This window comes from Protopterus annectens, chromosome 11.part0 (assembly GCF_019279795.1).
Source record: "Protopterus annectens isolate FY-2018-M chromosome 11.part0, PAN1.0, whole genome shotgun sequence".
NCBI classification, from domain to species: Eukaryota; Metazoa; Chordata; order Ceratodontiformes; family Protopteridae; genus Protopterus; species Protopterus annectens.
The window spans coordinates 340,917,792-340,939,874 of record NC_056745.1 but is presented as its reverse complement, the minus strand read 5'-3'; the positions used below and the strand labels follow the sequence as shown (position 1 = coordinate 340,939,874).

The 22,083-nt window shown below is 36.8% G+C and overlaps 1 protein-coding gene across 1 annotated transcript in view; it reads left to right on the top strand.

Moving 5' to 3' along the window:
* Nucleotides 1-22,083, top strand: part of STAB2 (stabilin 2) — a 922,612-nt gene that overhangs the window by 448,598 nt on the left and 451,931 nt on the right. The window contains exon 29 of the mRNA XM_044087850.1: nt 2,836-2,972. Within this exon, the coding sequence (XP_043943785.1) occupies nt 2,836-2,972 (137 nt within the window). The remainder of the gene's footprint in view (nt 1-2,835; nt 2,973-22,083) is intronic.

The following is a 22,083-nucleotide window of genomic DNA, read 5'->3' as shown; positions in this document are numbered from 1 at the left end:
ACACACAAAGATGGACCCTGGTTCTGGTTGGAGCAGCACCAAAGAGCATTTGATATCCTGAAACAGGACATTGCCAGTCCACCCGCTTTAAGATATTATGATGTTCACAAACCAGTTACTCTCCTGTGATGCTTTAAAGTTTCGTCTTGGTGCAATTATTCTTCAAGAGGGTAGACCACTGTGCATTGAGAACTCTAACCCAAACCAAGATGAAATATGCTGAAATAGAGAAAGAGCTCTTGGCAATTGTGTTTGCATGTTCGAAGTTCCATGATTATATTTATGGTTGACCTATCCAAACTGATACTGATCACCAACCTTTAGTTACTACTCTGAGAAAGCCTACGCATACAGCTCCTGCTAGACTGCAACGCATGATGCTCAAATTGCAAGACTACAATTTCAACCTTGTTTACACAAAAGTCAAACTTCTTTATCTTGCTGATACTTTATCCTGATCACCCAGAAAACAACTGAACAGCATGAGAATGAGAAACCTGATTTTGAAGTCATGGAAGTGAGAAAATTTTCTTCCACATGTCTGGATGAGCTTAGAACTCACACAAGGGTGAAAAGACTAATATTTTGGCCTTCTATGTCAAAAGATATTGAGAAGGTACTTTCTTCTTGTGCTGTTTGTAATAGTACTAAACCACATCAACAAAAAGAACCACTTCATTTAAGCCAGATTCCTGAACTACCTTGGTCGACAGTAGCTACAGATATCTTTGAGTGGAATGGTCAACATTACTTGGCGTTAGCAGACTCTTATTCAGATTGGTTCGAGACTGACCTGCTTCCTAACCTAACGTGTAATACTGTCATTACGAAGTTGAAGAGGCATTCGTCTGTCCATGGTAGTCCACACAAAGTTATTTCTGACAGTGCTGCACAGTTTACAATTCAGCAGTTCCAAAGATTTTCTGAAATGTGGGACTTTGTTCATGTTACAAATAATCTTGAATACCTGCAATCAAATGGCTTGGCTGAATGCACAAAGTGCAAAACAGCTGTTACAGAAATAGAAACAATACAATAGTGATGTTTCTCTAGACTTGCTTAATCTCAGAAACATTCCTCGTGGTAATTTACTTGGTTAACCTGCTTTGAGACGTATGTCGAGACAAATCAGAACTGCATTACCAATCAGTAAGAATCTGTTGGCTCCATGTGCTAAAAACAACAAAGCACTAAAAGCCAAACTTCTAAAAAAGTGTGTGCCTCAAAAGTCATACTATGACAAAACCAGCAAACCTATGAATCCATTGAAAGAAGGGGAGATAGTGAGGATGCAGACAGCAAAAGGATTTGATCAAATCAGACTTGTGAAACATTTGTGTGAAAAGCCGAGATTGTAAATCGTGAAATCACAATGGATGGAATTTAGGCAGAATCGGAAACATTTATTACTGGTGTAAAGCCAATGTTACAGCATCTTGCCTGTAATGGAGACTCTAATTCTCAGAGTGATTTGTCCAATGTTCCTGTTCCAGAGGACATTCATTATCTGTTCTTGTTCCTGAAAGTATCTCTGAAAATCCTGAAGTAGAACATTCCCCAGTGACTGTCCCTGTTGTTAATACCAATTCTAACTATTACATTACGAGGACAGGTCATATCTCAAGACCTAATCCTAGATACACAACAACCTGGACATGATTGCTGTTGTTTATATGTGTCTGTAAAATGTGCATGCCTATTCAATTGTCATTGTTATTGCAAGTCAGATTAGTCAAAGAGGGTGGATGTGGATCAGAGTGTGTGATGTACCTTTAAGAAGCATTCCAGCCAGTGAGCACTTGCATATAAGTACTGAACATATGCAAGCAAGAGTGCCATTTTGAGTGAGCAGCCAGAGTGAAAGCATCGCAGTCAGCCAGATAGTTTGTTTAAGTTTATTGTTCCAGTCCTCCATCCTAATGTGTTTGTGTATAATAAACTACTTAAATGAACACCCAAGTCTCGTCTTATTTGAATACACAAGACAAGCGACAGTCACTACAGCAGATCATCTTCATAGTCAAAATCAGGGTCAGAACAGTCAGATACTCATGAGTTCAAATCGGAATAATTATTGGCATTAATTAATGAAGAAGAAAGTATAACACATTTAGTATAAATAACTGTTGCCTGCCTGTCAAAAGGATGTGACAGTGACGCATTGAAAATGTCTTGTCTTTGCTCCTGTTTTGCTAAAAAAGATAATGACAGACAGTGTCCAACCTCAGTGTTTCTTCTTTCCTTTCTGTGAAGGTCAAGTGCAATAAATCTACAATCTTTTGGCCTCCCATACTGTACATTTTGGGAACCATCACTTTTATCATGCCTGTATTTGCTCAGACCTAATCCATTATGCATGTTTTGATGAAACCTGGATTGTCAGTGAGAGATTTTGTTAGTCCTTTGTCAGAAATCATATTTTATGGTACTATGTGCTACTGTGTAGACTGATACAAATGTGCAGCAACTCTGACTGAATAGAAAAGGTGCACTTTCGAAACTCACTTTTCACGTTATATAGAATTTGTTCAACCTCAAAGTTACTACAGTTGAAGATTATGGATAAAAGGGTGAAGCCTCCCATTTACATGGGTGCAAGCCCCTGAAAAATACTTTTTTTTGGTTTTGGTGTGATAATTATTACATTCTTGCAAGAAAAGAAACTGTGTATTACAAAAAATAGAAAGTATAATAACAGACAGTATTTCAAATAAAAGATCATGGTGTCCAAAACAAATCATATGTTGCATTCTGTTGGTTTAACTGTAGTCTGTCATAAACAGTCTGCTGTTAAGAATAGATAAGTACTAAACAAGTTTCTGTTCATGTTTTCAGACTGCAGGTTTAATCCAAACTCTTAAAGAACCTGGAAATCTAACTGTTCTTGTACCTTCCCTAAGTGCCATAGCAAATATGGACAAAGATGAGCAGGCCTTCTGGACATCCGAACAAAACTTGGGAACTTTAATAAAGTAAGTTTCAGTCTGGTTGCATGTTATTTCCTTTGTATTTCTCATACAAGTAGTGATCCCTGCTGATCTTTGTATCACACTTATTTACACTGACTTTGTCAGTAATTTATATGCTAATAAAATGTTCAGTACCTTGTAGAAAAGCAAAAAATAAGTGGTAACGGTAAGCTGTGCTCCCAAAAAACAGTCAAATATCATGTAAAAACAACCAAAGGAAGCAACAGACCATGGCTGTAGAAAAATAAATGCAATTTATTCCACACAAGACAAAGGTGAGCACTTGGTGGACTAAGCCACTTCATCAGACAATAAAAACAGAACAAAGCCCCCATTTTATACCATTTCAGAACAACTCAATTGATAAAATCCCCACCTTCATTTAAAGGCACACAACATAAAAATTACGACTCTCAAGAGATTCACTGTGTCACCTGAAAAAAGCTTAAAGTCAAATTGCACTTAAAATAAAATTCATAGCATAGAGATGTACAAATAGGGACATATAAATATATAGGACTAAACATATGTAAGTACAACTACTTAAGCAAATCCCTGCCTAACAATATAGGCAGTTTCATATCTTCGCCTCTGCCATTGTCTATGACCCTATCTATGACCATAAAAACAAATCTATGAAACTGAGAGCTGAAACCAAAGAACTTGAATGGATTGTGAGACTTAGGGCTAGTTCAGGGAAGGGCCTGAATGATAAAATAAATATTAAGCCTATTTTGTTAGGCAGGGATTTGCTTAAGTAGTTGTACTTACATATGTTTAGTCCTATATATTTATATGTCCCTATTTGTACATCTCTATGCTATGAATTTTATTTTAAGTGCAATTTGACTGTAATAATTTTTCAGGTGACACAGTGAATCTCTTGAGAGTCATAATTTTTATGTTGTGTGCCTTTAAATGAAGGTGGGGATTTTATCAATTGAGTTGTTCTGAAATGGTGTAAAATGGAGGCTTTGTTCTGTTTTTATTGTCTAATGAAGTGGCCTAGTCCACGAAAGCGCTCACCTTTGTCTTGTGTGGAATAAATTGCTTTTATTTTTCTACAGCCATGGCCTGTTGCTTCCTTTGGTTGTTTTTACACGATGTTCAGTACATAAAGTATTTTCTCATTTGTTGGTTTCACAAGTTACATAGCAATATATGTAATATTTTAAATGCAGAAACATTATCATTTCACACAGTTAATAAAGTAGTGTATTGATATGTATATGAGTGTGTGTGTGTGTGTGTGTGTGTGTGTGTGTGTGTGTGTGTGTGTGTATATATATATATATATATATATATATATATATATATATATATATATATATATATATATATATATATATATATATATATATATATATATATATATATATATCTACTTACTAGTGATAGGCTGAGTACCAGATACCTTTCCACTCTGCCACCATCATCTAGCATTGCCATTGGTCAATCTGCAACATCAAACACTTATCACTGTGCTACCTACATCATCAAGCGTGTAACTCACTTCAATTCCCCCCCAAAAAAATCAGCTACAAACAAGCACTTATCAGTTCTTTACCCACATTATAAATCCCAGAATTCATGTGTATTCACTCAAAAAATATAAACGTAGAACAATGTGCACAATAAGAAAAATAAATACATAAATATGGAAAGTAAACATAAATCAACAAATTAAAAAAAAACTGAATAATCTTTAATGCTGAAAAAACAAAGAGGACAGATAGTGCATCCAGCCAACTGACAAACCTTCCCCAAATCTACAAATATATATTAAGGTGTGTTGTTAATCAGAACACATAACTAACTTATAACATTGTAAACTAACAGAATAATTTTATCTCAACTATTACAATATTACTACATAATCAACTAGAACATTAAAAAATAAAGCCCTCACCTCAGAAGTAGATTTCAAAGTTTCTATGAGGTAGCTCATACACAGATATGAGTAATCTACATAAAAGACCTGTTAAAAATGCAAAGTATGTAGTTACTGTATCTCAGTTAAATAAAGCTTTACCACTTATCTTGAAACTTAGAAATGTTTTCAGTAAACACACAATTTATATAACAAGATATTCAATTTATCTATTAGCCCCCCACATCTCTCTGTCTCTCTCACCCTCTCCCTCTCTGTCTCAAACACACACACACACACACACACACACACACACACACACACACACACACACACACACACACACACACACACACACAAAACTAAATAGTTGCATAATGGTCACTAAGCCAGAGAAACACACTGCTTATTGAGAAAAAGGGTGTGCCAGACAGTGTGAAGGAGGCAGATAGTCTGATGTGGGCAGGAAAATCGCCATAGCAACTAAGAAGGAACAGCTGCCTCTAGAGGTATATAAGGGTCATTGTCCTTTTAGGAAGTAGATTTTCTGACCTTTGAGTCAACGGCGGATCTGAAAAAATAATGCCTGGGTGGTTATGTGTTAAAGCAGTCTGGAAGGTGTCCCTGAAATTAGAAATTATCCTGCAAAGGGACATGCCAATAAAAATTGCTGAACCTTGTCTATAGAGTTTTGGGTAAAGCCTGATGAAAGCAACAAGTGATACTTGTGAATTTTCGGGCCTACTTTAGAAGAAATACTAATTTTGTGTACTGAAAAGAGTCCACTGAACTACATATGGAATTACCTTATACAAAAGCACTTTCTGAAACAAACTTTGTTACTAGATTTCTTTTTCTGTTATTCCCCATTTTGAAAGAAAGAAATGCTTTGATTATATATACCTTGCAAATGAACCTTAACTTGCAGTGAAAGAAAATTCCCAGAGACTATGCCTTGTTACTAAAAGTACATAAAATACAACACTGGTGGATTGCAGTGAGCAGAACAGTTTTACTTTTAGTAGTGACTGTGTGTGTGTGTGTGTGTGTGTGTGTGTGTGTGTGTGTGTGTGTGTGTGTGTGTGTGTGTGTGTGTGCGCGTGTGTGTGTGTGTGTGTGTGTGCGTGTGTGCGCGCTACTTGCTCTGCCTGAATTTTGTTTTTATTTTTTCTCAACCCCCTCACCAATGAAAGAAATGCAAACTCTGTTGAACTGAATTGTTAATTATTGAATGAAGACTGTTAAACCCTACTGTCTATATCCCAAAAATGAAACACTGCAGTACCGATAAAACAACTCCAGTAATCCAAAGAACTGCCACATAGCCACTCAACCACCTTGATTTATTACACAAGTTAAGCACATTCTTCCTAAAATGTAACAGGACTTCATCAGAACAAAAGAACCCTATTTTTTACAATATTCCTTTGACATGTGATCCATCTGATAACATCTGATTGGATAAAAGTTCCACTTATCTAACAAAAATTTAATTAACATTAAATACACAATAAATCATACCCTAGGCTGCCTTCGTAAATACATTTTATCTTGTGTTGTACACACCATCATTACACATTGTCAAGCAAAAAATAAATGGTAAAAATAAGGAAATTCAGATTATATTATAATGCAAGTACATTTAAATTAAAATACTTCAATTTTAAAACACTACCAGTTGAACAACACTCATTCAACCCTACTGTATTATTGGCTGGTAGTCCAAACTGACATTTAAGTTCTAGAACCTCAAGTTTCTCTTTCCACAGTCCTCCCTGAATATCTTTAATCGCTTTTTCCAGCACTGAAAATTTAAAAAAAAATGACCCAGATAATTATCAATATGTTTGAAATGGGCATTATAAATATCTTTTTTCACATCATATATGTGTTCAGATATTTTTCCCTAAGGGTTCCTTCCATTTTTCCTACATAGAATCCAAAACACATTTGGAGTATGGCAACATACATACCTCTAAAACTACAATTGCTATATATTTTAGTTTCAATAACTCCCTGATCAGCACAATCGCTATTTATTTTAGTTTCAATAACTCCCCCAATCAGCAACTAGAATACTAGACCCTTTGAGCACATTGCTTACATTGGCTGCACTGGCCACACTTAAAAGTTCCTGTCTTGTGCCTTGCAAAATAAACTTTAGTGTCATATCCTTCTAATAGATTCTTAAAACTCCTGTCTTTCCTAAATGCAATTGTTGGCTTATCACTCAAAATTTTAAACTGCTTTCCACTTGCCCAAAACAAATCCCAGTTATTAAACATTACGTTCCTTATAGCTCCTGCACCATTATTGTAAGTCATGACCATTGCATTTTGGAATCTAGTATTAGTTACAGATCTATTACTCCCAATAAATAAATACTCATTTCCCAAATCAGGGGTCAGTTTTCCCTCTCTTCTCTTATCCCAAATGTCACCTCTAATATTATACACTAGCTCTGTCAGGTATCCCCTCCTAAATTACATTTGATACAGTTTCATACTTTCAACTTTAAACGTTTCATCTAGAAATTATTTGTGCTAAGCCCTTTAACCAGGACTCTTTTTTTGGTGCAACAGGTGAGAACTACTAAAATCCGGTAATGCATTGGAGTATGTGAGGTTTTGATAAATATCAGATACGAATGCCCATTTTTCAACAGCTTTAAAGATCTGGGAATTTAGATACTGTAACTTAGTCATACTACAAATACTTGTAAATCTTAAAAAAGTAGTGCTTGCATTAATATGTGTAATAAATTCATCCAGTCTGTCTCCACTATCTTTCCAATGTATGCAAATATTATCCAAAAACTGAACAAAAGGTGATCATGAATGGAAGAAGTCAGAACCAGAAATATATTGTGTTTCCCAGTGAGGCATAACCCCATTGGCAAAGGCTGGAGCTGAACCTGCACCCATTGCAACCCCTTTAACTTAATAATAATACATCCTTCAAAAAATAAATAGTTGTTAAAATTATCTCCATACAATTAATAAGTTTTATCTCTTTGCTATCCAGCCCTGACCATTCTACCAAAAGTTTATTAAACCAATCAATACAAGTTTATGTGGAATTACAGAATATAAATCCTTCATAACAGTTCTTACAAATATCAAATCCTTCAAAAACAGATCTGATTTAATCCTGACAAAAATATCAGGAATCTTTTAAAATATGTGATATCTTATCAAACAACCCTTTTAATTTTAAAATCAGCAAACATGGCCAATGCAATAGTTTTTGATCTTCTCCCATCTGCTATCCTTCTGTCTATATTGGCATGTTCTGGGGCCATATAGAGCTTGTCAGTAAAAAAGGATGCTTTGAAAATCTGCTAAAACTCTTGTGCCCTTATAGTGAGCTGCTGTGAAAAAATAATCTTTACAGCAGTGAGAAGGGATGCCTTGCAGAAAATGCATTTTTTTTTCCTTGGTTGAAGAACCAAACATGTATTGGTACTGAACTGTAGCTACTGAGTTCTGTGCAAAACAAAAAGATCATTTTAGTGTTAGTGAACTTTAAAAGGCTTTTAGTCAGCTTGACTACAGTTCTTAGGAAGCATGTGCAATCCCTGTCAACACTTGCTTAACTTCCAGCAAAAGGTAACTACTGTCTTGTGTCAGACCCCCCCCCCCTCACTGGGAATCCATTATGCCAGTGGTCCCCTAAAGAAATTTAAGAAGGAAGATTATGCGGAAGCCTATCTGGTTATTGCAACAAGAGGAACTTTATCTGAAATAGAATGAAAGTAGTTTGTCCAGTCATTTAACCAGGGATCCAATGGAGGCATACATGGACCCAAAAGATGCTGATGTGTATACCAGAAGTTGAAAAATGAAATTTTAGCTGGGACTGGAGCTTCATCTGAAGCAAGATATCTTTTGTTTCACAACGTTCAGTTTTTCAGTATGAACTGACCTGTAGGATCACAAATGGATGATTTCATGCATATTTTAAAACTGTCTAGAACCTCATGTCTAGATATCTTGTTTGTAGAGAAATTTAACGTCACTCCAAAGTTACTTAGAAAATGCTTATTCCAGAGTGACCTTAATCTTCCAAAACAAATATCTATTTTAATAGAAAGTCTGTTAGCTAGAATTTCAAACTCCAAGCCAGGCCTGCATGTACCAAAGTCTATTAATAAGCCTTTGTGTAAATATATGTCTGCTTCTTTGCCTGCAAGCTAGAACAATACCATCTCAGTTAATTTGTTTTAAATGTTCTAGAAAAAGGGAAAAGGCATATATGAAGATGCTGCATAATTAGTGAAAGTAAGACTATGTCAGTAGAAACTGTTAACAATATCCCACAAGCTGAGCCTGAAATGTCTTTGTAATGTGATAACACTGAACCTCTAATTAGTAGAAGTTTCAGCTCTGCTTTTTGTCGTTGTCCTATTACTAAACTTGTCAGCTGTAATATTTCAGTGTAGGGAAAGAAAACACAATAGTTATTTGACCCAGGGAACATGATTACATTAATTAAATCACAATGTGTGTAAGCATAAAACAATTACCTCATTAAAGCCTGGTGATGCTGCCAGATTTTTTTGCACTTACATCCTGCTAACACCTATAGGTGTCAAATATCGCTTGGTCATATTTGCATTAATAATTCCAAAACAATGCTACATACAAAGTATTAAAATATTTCATGTTAAATCTTATACAAAGTCAGACATAACTGCATTGATATTTAATCTCTATCTAGTACAGGTAGGATAAATTAATTGTTGCTCATATAATATTTATTTATAGTGCCATAAATTTCATGTTTTTCTAAGTATCTCAGCAACCAAGTAGCTGAGATAGAATTGCCTAGCCTCATATGAAGGCTTTCAGCTAGGTGAACAAAATGCTGCTGTCAGTATGTGTATAACTTGAGTGGTTGCTGAGATGTTGTAAGTTGTTTACAAAATATTACAAACTTAATAGTTACTGAGTTTACTGTAATTCATAAAATCCAGTTCAAAACCAAGAATCAAAAGAATTCTATTATAGTTTATACTGAGAGTTTGCCAATTACTCTTCTTTAACAACCCCTATGGTTCCAGAGATATGGACATTTCTTTGAAATATGAGGACTTAATTTGATTAGGCTTCACCCATTGGAAGTTACAGTGCAAATTTCCGGAGCTCCCTTAGATGAAATAACTTAGTAAACAGAAAATTGAAGTAATTCATGTGCACAAAGTCAAAAGAGAATATACTGTGCCACGCTGGTGGCATAGAGGGATAAAATCTTGACAAAGGCCCTGCCAACACAGGTTCAGTTAGAGGCTCTGGTGACAAACAGAGCAACAGGAAAGTGATGGATGTGCCTATACAAGATGGGAGGATGCTTGATGATATACTTCCTAAGGGGAGGTGTGTTCCAAAGGGGGTAGTTACCCTCAGATGTAATCAATGAGAGTGGGAGTTGGGGAAGGAAGTGGGTAGAATATACATAAAAAATCTCCCCTGATAGTAGCACAGATGAGCCAAATCTACAGGACATCTTCAGGATCCACAGCCTTCCCCAGCAAAAGTGGAATAAGTCTGAGAGGGGATTGGAAAGTAACTTGTAGACCCGACATAGACATTGGGTACTTGGGGACCAGGCCAGTAAAGATGAGGTCTGAGGGATCAAAGATAGGGTACAAAAAATGCTACTGTTAATACAATTGTATCACAAGCAGAAATACTAAAATATTTTTAAAGTTACATCCAGTGGCTCCAGTGCTCAGCTTAGCACATGATGAGATAATTGGCCAAGATGTTCCCCAGTTCAAAGAGCCCTGAAATATCTGTGGATGATGATTTCACATGATCTTTTGTCAGAAATGCTTAACCTAAATAAAGAAAAGGTTTTAACACTGTAAAACACAAAAGTAGCTACAATTTGGCTCTAGATAGAAATGTAAAATGTCTACTACTGAGTCTTACCAAAAGATACCAGTAGTTAGAGCAATACAATAAATCCAAAATGACTAAAATATTGCAGTTGTTAAAATAAATCAGTGTGGGAACTGAAAAGAAAGAGCTCACAGTAAAGAATAAACTAAGGGAAGGAGGTGTAGAAACCTAAGAAAAGATGAGTGAATTTAATACTTAAAGGGGAATTGAGCACTTGAACAGAGTCTAAAGCTTATCCTTGTTATACCAAAGCAAAGAGTCAGTCAGAAATAGGGCAAAACAACCAAAGTAGATACCAAAGATAAGATAGGGAGCCTACCAATACCTTGGTGGAAGAAAACTATTTTCATGAGATATTCTGTTTTTTTTACAGAGTGAAGTAAATGAAGATGAGAAACATGTACTTTTATTTGTAGACGAAGTAACCTCCACTTCACATCAGAATTCTGATGACAATAATGTTGACCTGACTGAGCTCCAAATAAGCAACGTCAGTTTCAAGAAGGCAAAGTGGGAAAAAAAGTAGTCTTAAAAAGAACATAACAGTAGCAAATAAGGAATCATGGGAAATAACAACCTCATTTAATATTATACTTTGAATTAATAAATGGCCTGTCATACATGGAGACCAATGGCAAAGAACTCATATTGAGACAGTTGTTAGTGCCAAGACCTTTAGTACACTTGTGAAGAAATTAGCAGACAGACAAAATTAAGGTAGTCATTTAAGAATGAAAAAGACAAAACCTAAAAATTTAACTGGATTTTACTGGCCTAATGTTATACTGGCAATAAAAAAATTGCTGTTCAATATGCCCAAAATGTGAAAGTACAGACACTAAACCAATGTTTAATAATGTTTGACCTCACCACTTATGATGGAAGCTGTATTTAAAGGAATACGTGTCAAAGGTTTTAGTGGTGCAGCTGGTAGCATACTTCCCTTTGGTGCAGAAAGCTGTAGGATATATTCCCACACCAGGTAGATGGATAGCTGATACTACAGTTAAGCATAAGAGAGTGTTGCACTCCCAAGTGTGTCATCGTTTGAATGAGACATTAAACTAAGTTCCCATCTGTTGAGCTGGTGGCAGCTAAGCTGTATGTAAAAGATTTCACATTTATATTCTCAAAAAAAATTTCTTCACATAACTTTTTCTAGAGTTTCACCACTCTTTACATTTAAAAAAAAAATCATGCTCTGTTGTCTCTTTCTCCCCACAAAATAAACACGCTCCTTCAACTTCATCATATTCCCATTTACTGGAAACTTTCTATAAGAAATCTTGACACTCTACTAATCTTTCAACACCACTTTTTTCCTTTCTTTAGTGACTTCTCCTGGTAAAATTTCCCATGGATTTACCTAATAATATTATTTTATCACATTATTATACCACATTTTACTCTATAACATCACTTTTTTTCCATGTTGGTAGTTTTTCTTGATATTTTTTTTTTGTTGTTTCTTCATTCACATATTTATTTCTGCATTTTCTTATTTCCATCATCTCCCAGAATTTTTGTACTTATATTTAAGTAACATTCTCACTATTACATGTTCATTCTCTTCCTTTACCCATTTTAATACTCTATACAAATTTAATGAAGCATAATAAACAACTGCTTTAGTAACTCCAGTCTCCCTTTATCTTTATTCACATACACCATACCCCCTTTTCACTCGGTTTTATCTTAAATCCCAAATTGGCTCTAGGTGTGTGTGTGTGCCTTCTGTGGAAGGTTTGGCGCTGGGCTGGCAACTCTACTGCCAATCATGAGCGGACAGGTGATCCGCTGTGGTGACCCCTAACCAGGAAAAGCCGAAAGAAGAAGAAGAAGATATAAACATTAGACATATAAGCTGTTTTTCCCATTAATACTGAATTTGCCAGATGAACCTTTTTCTTAATGCTAATCTATACACCCTCCACAGAAGACATATTTCTTTCATTTCTTTTATCAACCCTTCCCACCTCATCATGTCAACATAATTTTTCCCAAATGTTATTCCTATCAAAGTATTTCATTCACTGAAAAATATACACCCACAATTTTCAGCACATCACCCAAACTGTTACTTTTATCTTTATTCAAGGTAATTCCCATTTCCTTTAAGCACTTATTCAGACAAATAACACCTAACTAATCAATATTTTGCTCTTAGTAACTACAACTGTATCATATGTGTATGTCAGAATTACTAATATCTCCACTTCCTTTTCAACATATATCTAGAATCTTTCATTTTATAAGCTATTTCCCTCACTATCACATTAACAATGCAAGCAATATTTCACTCATGGCACATACTTGCTTTATACCACACTCCATGCATATTTCTTTACTCAGCCACCCATTCACTAACACTTACACTCTGTTATTCTGATATGCTGGCATACCTGCTCTCCTAATTATATTACCTGTTCTATATTTCTCCATAACATCCCATAAAGCATCATGTCCTATAGTATTACTTGTCTTGCTGATATCATCTGTCATAAGTTTCACATCCTCCCTTTTTCTTACATCATCCACAATTTTTATCACAGTCAAGAACAATGTTTGCTATCCCTTCTCTTTTATACCATACATACTTTTTCTATAATATTCATTATCTTTCCTTACATTCTCCCCTGTATTATCGCATAACAATTTTATGATCCATGTTATTAGTGTGATGGGTCTCCATTTTTTTTATTTCATCCTTCTCATTTTCTTTCCATATCATTTTTAATATCCCACTAAATAACTCTTCATAAACAAAACCTTCCTTCAAACATTCATTCAGTACATTTATAAAATACTGTCTTTGCCAATCAGTTAATTTCTTTTACATTCTATATTCTCTACCATTGAGCCTGGTACTGAATCAACATTTACTTTCTTAAGTAGTTCATCCAATTCACTAATAGTAATTTCTTTTTCAAATTCTTCCTTGACTCATTTTGGAAATTTCGTAACTGTCCATTCTCTTTTATTTTCCATCCTTATACTCTTATATATATTTTCACATTTTGTACTACAATACTCATAATTTGCTTTTGTGTTCTTTTTACCTGTTTTTTTACATTTTTTCATTTCTCTCATACCAATATCCTCCTTTACTATTTACCCAAATATACAGATACCTCCTCCATTTTCCCTTGTATATACCTCTGCCTAAACAATAAATTTGCTTTTTTTTTCTCAATTTCTTTTATACATTTCTTTTTCCAAAACATAATGCACTCTTATATTATTCTCTAAATTGTTTAATACATTTATATAAATTTTCCCATACCTCAATGGAAAAAAACACTTCTTATACTTCTTTTTAAATTCAGTTCACCACTCAGAGCAGTTTTTATAGAAGTCCTTCATGGTTATATGATCTTTCCATAACTGCAATACTTCCCACTCTCCAATTTCATCCCATAATTCCTCATTTATTCTATTTATTCCCTTTTCTATTTTAATATACTTCCTTTCTTCCATCATCTCCATCCACATTGCTTAATGGTCTGAAAAAGCCATCACAACTGTATCACCATCTGCTACCCCAAGCCTTCAGATAATACAAAATAATCAATGTCAGATCCAAGTTCCCCCATTCTTTAACTCGATTGACTTGTGCTCCACACAAGTCATTTACCACATTTTATTACTTTCTGTATTTTTCCATTTTTCCCTTTCTTTTTATGTCTTCCCATCAAATCACAATTAATGTCCCCTGCTTATAATTTTCATGTTAACCACCACATAGTCTAATACCTGATTAAACAGATTATGTCTTTCCTTGCTAGGCATACATACATACAATACTATAGTTCTGTAAATACATTCTCTCCACCTCATATCCACAACAGTTAACATTCTCATCCTTACCAGTGTTACATCTAGTAACACAACACAACATAGACATTCCAGAATAACTTTCACTTCCTAAGTTCTATATTATAATTCCATCCCACATCTAGTATTTTCAATGTTTTTTAATACAACACAACACAGCCATTCCAGAATAACTTTCCCTTCCTAAGTTCTATAGTACAATTCCATCCCACAATTTTTCTGTTTGCAGTCGTGTTCCACTTATCTGTAATCTTACTTATTCTAATACAACAACATATACATCACATTTAGCATACCATTCCAGTATCCATATCATTTTTACAATGGTAATAATACTGTTCACATTTACTGAATGTACTCTAAAATTGTTACTTTTCTTCTTTAGTTTAGGGGAAATATTTTCTCATTTTTATTTTCTTATTTTTAAACTATTCCCTATTAAATATTTCTTCATGGGTTTATGTACAAATAATCCTTGCTCACTAGAATCAGATTTTTCACTAATTAGAAATTCAAAATTAAACAAATTCTTAGCGTCAGTCTCTTTTCCGGGTTCCTATTAGAACCTCGAACGCTTGAAATGTCGAACGTCATATGATCGACATTTCATGTGTTCGAAGGTTAAGCATAACGGCACCGTTCAGTGCAGAATGGGAGAATTTCCCTTTTCTGCACTGAAGTGCAATCTCTGAGTTGGTATATTTAAGTAGGGGGGTGGGGGGTGCAGGGGAGCTTGCCCCCTTCCTGCACCGTTAAGGTAAGTTTTTTTTTTTTTTTTTTTTTTATTATATATTCAAACTTTCGAACTTCGATCATATGTTGTCAAACATATGGGATTCGAAGTTTTGAAAGTTTGATTATATAATATAGACCCTCTTTTCCTGACCCCTCTTCCTGCATGCAGACTCTCTCTTCCTTTTCCCTACATATTTTTTCTTCTACAGTTTTTCTTCCATTACCTCACCCTCTCCCTCAGACCCTTGTTGTTCTTCTTCATGTATTTTCTTCCCTTTTTTTCGTTATTTACTGTTTGTTTTGACAATCTGTCCGAAAATATCCCATTTTCACACAACCTGCATTCAGCCACACACTTTCTTGTTTTATGTCCTTTTTTCCACACTGGTTACATTGTATCTCATTGCAACCATTAATTAAATAAGAAAAGTCCCCACAAAAGAAACATGACTTAGGCTGACCAGCATATCTTACTGTCCCTCTATGATGAGCCATTAAAAATATACTTAGTAAGTGTTTTCACCATATTTTTTTCACATTTCAAAACAGCTTCCAGCCTCCACTTCCTGTTCCGTAATTTTCTTTCTTTCATTTTGAACATCTTCTTTTACTTCACCAGTTCTAAACTTCAAAGTAACTTTTTTTAACATTTAAGTTACAATAAAAAAGAAATAATTGTTCTATGAATAAATGTCCTTTTTCACACATTTCGGGAACTTTCATCATGAATCCGTCAGTTTTAGATGTTAAGTTACAAAAAGTCTTTGTTCCTATATGTGTAAAATATCAACTTTCATGGCCTGTAAATCACAGAACAGTTACCAAATTGTTCCATACATACTATCTATTACAATTTAATGTTTTCTTCTCATTCTCACCAATTCTCTTCTCTTTAAAAACAGTTTTGCTTCTAGTTTTTTGCTGCTCTCCTTTCATACCTGCTGTCACTCCTACCTAAATTTTAACTACTGTTTCTCTGCTGTCAAAAAAAAACAGACTCCTTCTCAGTTTATTGCTGTTTTCCTCTTTTAGTTTCTGTCACTGCTGCATAAGTTTTAACTGCTACATTCTCTGCTGTCTTATCACTTGGATCGTTCCCCACATTCCTATCCTCAGGACTTCCAAATGTTATTTGCCATCTCACCCCATGAAACAGCATAACTGTCACGTAGATCATCAAAAGAACATCATCCATAAACCCTCCTGACACCAGCTCTCTTATCTGAACTTCTCCAATAGACTCGCTTACTACAGTGTCCATTGAGTCAGCTATGCATTGCTCATTTGTATAATCCACCAAACCGGAATCTTCATCTGCATTCTGATTCACCATATTGAACACATTTTTCTCCAAATTCTCATTTCCACCTCCAAACTCGCCATAGACTTTCTCTCCTCCTCTGTGCAGCTTTTGTTTCCCTTAGACCTTTTCCTTGCTTCTGTAGGAGCCCTCCAGTGCCATCTAGTAGCTCAAATAAATAGGGAAAGTTCCCCAATACCCAGGGGCGGCTCGTGCTATAGGACTGCGGGACTGCAGCTTTCCCACCTGTGCATGAAATAAAGTCCCCAGTCCCCGCAGAACATATAAAAACCATAGAACATATAAAAAATAAAAATAAAATCTCAGACTGCATGCATGCGTGCTTAGTTCCTGGCTGCTGTGTTAGGCAGACCAGAACACCAAGCATGCATGCTCAGGCATTCTTGAGCTCCAGACTGCTCAGTTAGGCAGTCCAGATAGGGAAGGGAGTAAACTCCTCCCTTCCAACCCAGAGATCTGTGCGGTGACGACCGCACAAACCAGACTGTCACCAGACTGCATCGCCCTCAGTCTGGACCAATAGCAGGAGGCTCCAGCCTCCTCACATCTCGGGGGAGACCGAGACCAGTATGCGCAGGCTAGGATTACATTTGTTGCCAGTACAGCGAGTTGCAGGATCATGCCAGCATGGAGGACCGAGATCAGGGAGCTGCAGGATGGATTTGTTGCCAGTACAGGATCTCACCAGCATGGAAGACTGAGTACAGGATCGCCTGGCCGTGAGACAGGTAGTGTGTGTGTAAAATGCCCCCAGTTGCTTCGTGGTGGTGGGTAGAGAATAAGGCTTGAACCCTGTACCTTGGGCCCAAGTGACAAGAGCCTGAATTCCCTACCCACCACCATTTCTAAAACATTTGTAGATTTTTGCCTCATATTTGTTCTGTTCCTCATAAAATCTGTGGTTTCTGTATTTTTGTTACTTAAAACAGACAGTAGTGCAGTGGTGCAGTGTTGCCTGACAGCTATGGGTTGTCTGGTTTGATTCTTGGCTGGGGTGCCTTCTGTGTGGAGTCTGCATGTCCTCCCTGTGTTTGTGTGGGTTTGCTCTGGTGTCCTCAGTGGATATTTATCCCTATTTTTTGGAATGTATTTCCCCATTATTGGCTTTGTCCAGGGTTTTTGTGCCAAGGTTGAGAGCTATGGTGATAAACTGAACTCTCTGAATATGTTTGGGGGCTGTATTCCCCCATTATTGGCTTTGTTCAGGTGTTTTGTGCTAAGATGTTGACAGCTATGGTGAGAACTGAATTCGCTAAATGATAGCCATTTAAGTTTCAGTCTTCCTTTCTTTCATAAAAATAGATGATTTGGCATAGTGGTATGTTGCTCTGGCTGTTTAGCACAGAGACCTGGGTTCAATACTTGGCAGTGAAATGTATGGTGGTAACACAGAATTTTATTCTAGCAACTTTCCAACATTATACAAGCAATGTTTAAAATGTGTCCCTGGTTTTTGGGCTTTTGCCCCCCCCCCAATAAATTTTGGCTTTGTCCAGATTTCTTGTGCTGCAAAGTTCAGAGATACAGCTGAGTGTCGAGTAGATTTTACAAGGAGCTGAGAGCTGCAGGGGAACAAAAGTTTAGTGCTGCTTATGCCAAGCCCACTTGCATTGCAAATAGCACAACAGGTAGTGTACTTGCTTTTGATGCAGAAGGCTATGGATTCTACTCCCACAGTAGGTAGATCCATTGCTGATACTGTACTCTGTTTTAAAGGGGATGGATGCTGCAGTCCTCTTTGGCAAAGATACCTAGTAACTATGAACCTGTTATCAGTTTGACATCCATTCCCTATTGTGATATTACTAGCATTATAATTTTTTTAATGCAACATAAGCAATTTATTCCTCAAGGGCAACAGGCACTTTATTTGTAGATGAAACAATGACATATAAAGTTGTTTGCTAGCAGTAACCTCTTCATTAGTTAACAGATTTCTTTAATGTGGAATTATTTAGATGGCTTTTACTTATTCAGAGATTGTGCGTATTTACTGATACTGGTGGACTGTTGAAGTTTGAGTAGACTTTTATAATGGAAATGTTCTAAATTGGGCAGTTGAACTGTACTGTATTGTGCAAGGAATATAATTTAATACAGTCAGAAAGGTGTATCAAAGAGCATGTGTATGTTTCGTGTTCAAGGGGCCTATGATTTGAAAACAGCCCAAAATGAATCTTTATCTGCCACTGGCAAAATGTATTTCCTTTGAATGTCGGTTCCAATGCTGTTTCTATGGATGTGAGTTTCAAGGGCAGAGACGTTTTAATGCTAAGTCTATTTTCATTGTGAGACTGCATTGCTTTGTTTACCAGATATCTATTAGGGTTTATGCTTTAAAATATAAAATAAAACTTTCAAATGAAATCCATATCATTGCAGATGTAAAGCAGTATGCACATTACAGTGTTTATGGCAAATGGGGCGAAATAACCAAGGAATGGGACATTGGAATGGCTGCAGGGGGGACGCTCCATTCGACAGTGGTAAGCACTAGGTAACGTGTCTACCACATAAGGAGTGGTTCTGACCCAGAATTTGTAGTTATTGGCCTTTTGGGCGGTCTTCCATCTCTCTCAACTTTCTGATTTGAAGGCCTGCATTTGCACTTGTTTCTGTCCTGTAACTCCTGGGCCCATCTCATTTGCTCACTCAAAAAAAAAAAAAAAAATTTCTGCTTTTACTGTATTTGTGTTTCTTCCTACTTTATTTTGCTTTTGCGTCATCTTAAAAGTACTCAGTTGTATTTATTACTGCTTGGTGTAACTCATTCTAAGCCTTTTAGTTTAAGCACTTGGGCTTCAGACCAGTTGTTTTACATTAGGAAGGTTTGTGGTCTGCACTGTAGTGGCAGGACAGGTAGCTTGCATCCTTCTAAGTTGGGAACTGCTGAGTGAGGGCTCAGTGTCTGTTATTCTAAAAGTGTATTAATTCTGTTTTAAGCACTTGGGCTTCAGGCCAATTATTTTACATTAAAAGGGTTCGTGGTCTGCACTCTTGTGGGAGGAGAGGCTGGACTCTGCCCTTCTAGCTGGGAATTTCTGGTTAAAGGCTTATAGTGCCTGCATATTTAAACTGCTTCTTACTGAAATTGGTACACCTTGTTTGCTGTAGCATAGACTAGATCCAGGCCTGCTGAATCTAGCTTTGTTTGTATAACTTGAGCACTAATCCAGGCATTCTTTAAAGTATTCAATTGTATTTATTACTTAAGAAGGTTTGTGGTCTGCACTGTAGTGGCAGAACAGGTAGCTTACATCCTTCTAAGTTGGGAACTGCTGATTGAGGGCTCAGTGTCTGTTATTCTAAAAGTGTATTAATTCTGGTTTAAACACTTGGGCTTCAGGCCAGTTATTTTACATTAAAAGGTTTTGTGGTCTGCACTCTTGTGGGAGGAGAGGCTGGACTCTGCCCTTCTGAGCTGGGAATTCCTGGTTAAAGGCTTATAGTGCCTACATATTTGAACTGTTTCTTACTGAAATTGGTACACCTTGTTTGCTGTAGCATAGATTAGATCCAGGCCTGCTGAATCTAGCTTTGTTTGCATAACTTGAGCACTAATCCAGGCATTCTTTAAAGTATTCAATTGTATTTATTACTGCTTGGTAGTAACTTGATTAAAGTGTAGCTATCATTCTAAGTCTTTTGGATTAAGCACTTGGGCTTCAGACCAGTTGTTTTACATTAGGAAGGTTTGTGGCCTGCACTGTGGTGGCAGGACAGGTAGCTTACATCCTTCTAAGTTGTGAACTGCTGATTGAGAGCTCAGTGTCTGTTATTCTAAAAGTGTATTAGTTCTGGTTTAAGCATTTGGGCTTCAGGCCAGTTATTTTACATTAAGAAGGTTCGTGGTCTGCACTCTTGTGGGAGGAGAGGCTGGACTCTGCCCTTCTGTGCTGGGAATTCCTGGTTAAAGGCTTATAGTGCCTACATATTTGAACTGTTTCTTACTGAAATTGGTACACCTTGTTTGCTGTAGCATAGACTAGATCCAGGCCTGCTGAATCTAGCTTTGTTTGTATGCTTGTTGTTTGTTTGCTTGTTATTTCCCTGAAACGCTAATTCCACCTAAAACGCGGCTTTTCAGCGCTTCTGTGGATCCCTAGTGATATCTGCATTGCTTACTGTACTTATTTCCTTGTTTCACTTGAAAGAAAGTTACTGTTTGTTGTTTTTGCATTTAAGTTACCTGTAACACATTGCATTTAAGTTACCTGGCACTTGCTCACTAAAGCAATTATATGTCAGCACTAAAATATTAAAAGCACTACACCCTCACAAACTCCCCTTGAGTACCTCGTTCCCCATTGGCCCTTTTTTTTCAATTATAAAGGAATTCCCAATACTATTCTAGCATGTCCAAAGGTCAGTTGTCAATCTCCTCTCCGGTCCAGCTGGTGAATCTGGGAATCTTGAGGCAATGTTACAACTGCCTCATGTACACAGACAACCCTCTCCTCCTCCCAACAAATTCCAACACATGTGAGAGATGCAACCATATAGCCATACTGGAGGCTAAGCTCTCTCAACTCAGTACTGGTGAAACCAGTCAGGAGGAGAAGGAAACCACACTCACTACAATTCCAGTCTCACATAGACCTACCACGACAGCAAACCAAACACTTAAACACACAAAAACATACTCGGAGGCTCTAAATAAAAATCTGCTTAAGCAGCAAATACCTCCAAAGCAGACACCAAAGCAACCGCTACCCCAAAACAAAACACGTGCAACACATAGCTCACAAAGCCAGTGTGCCGAACAGTCACAGCCCTTAAGGCTAAACAACACACCTGATACACTTGTAATAGGTGACTCTATTGTCAGGCACACTGACGTCCTGCTCACCAGGCTGAACAAGGAGAAGGTCACTGTGAGCTGCCTGTCGGGCGCTAGGATCCGCCACATAACACAAGCACTCAGGTCACTCCAAGGCAAGTACAAATATGACTCAGTTATTGTCTATGCTGGTGTGAATGACCTGAGACGTACCTCCCTGGACTACATGAAAAGAGACATAGAGGAGCTCTCTGAGCATGTAGCCCAGGCTGCTATGACCCTGACCTTGAGTGGCATCTTACCCTCACCAAGAATGATGCCACAATATGAAGACAAGATGATCAGTTTCAACAATTGGCTTAAGTATTGGTGTCATTCAAAGGGATCCAATGCCTGTCAGCCTGGGATGACATGCTCGACAAGCCATGATGCTTCACTACGGACGGCTTGCACCTGTCACCCCTGGGCAAAGGCTCTTGCTACCCCCATAGTGCCTTTTTTAGGCAAGGCTCAAAAGACAAACCCACCTCGATAGGTATCACAAGGGATAAGAAACTAAGAGTAATGCTACTCAATGCCAGAAGTCTAAACCTCAAGATGCATGCACTCGAAACTCTCCTTAGCATGGAGAACATCGATATCTGTGCAGTAACAGAAACCTGGTTCAAGGC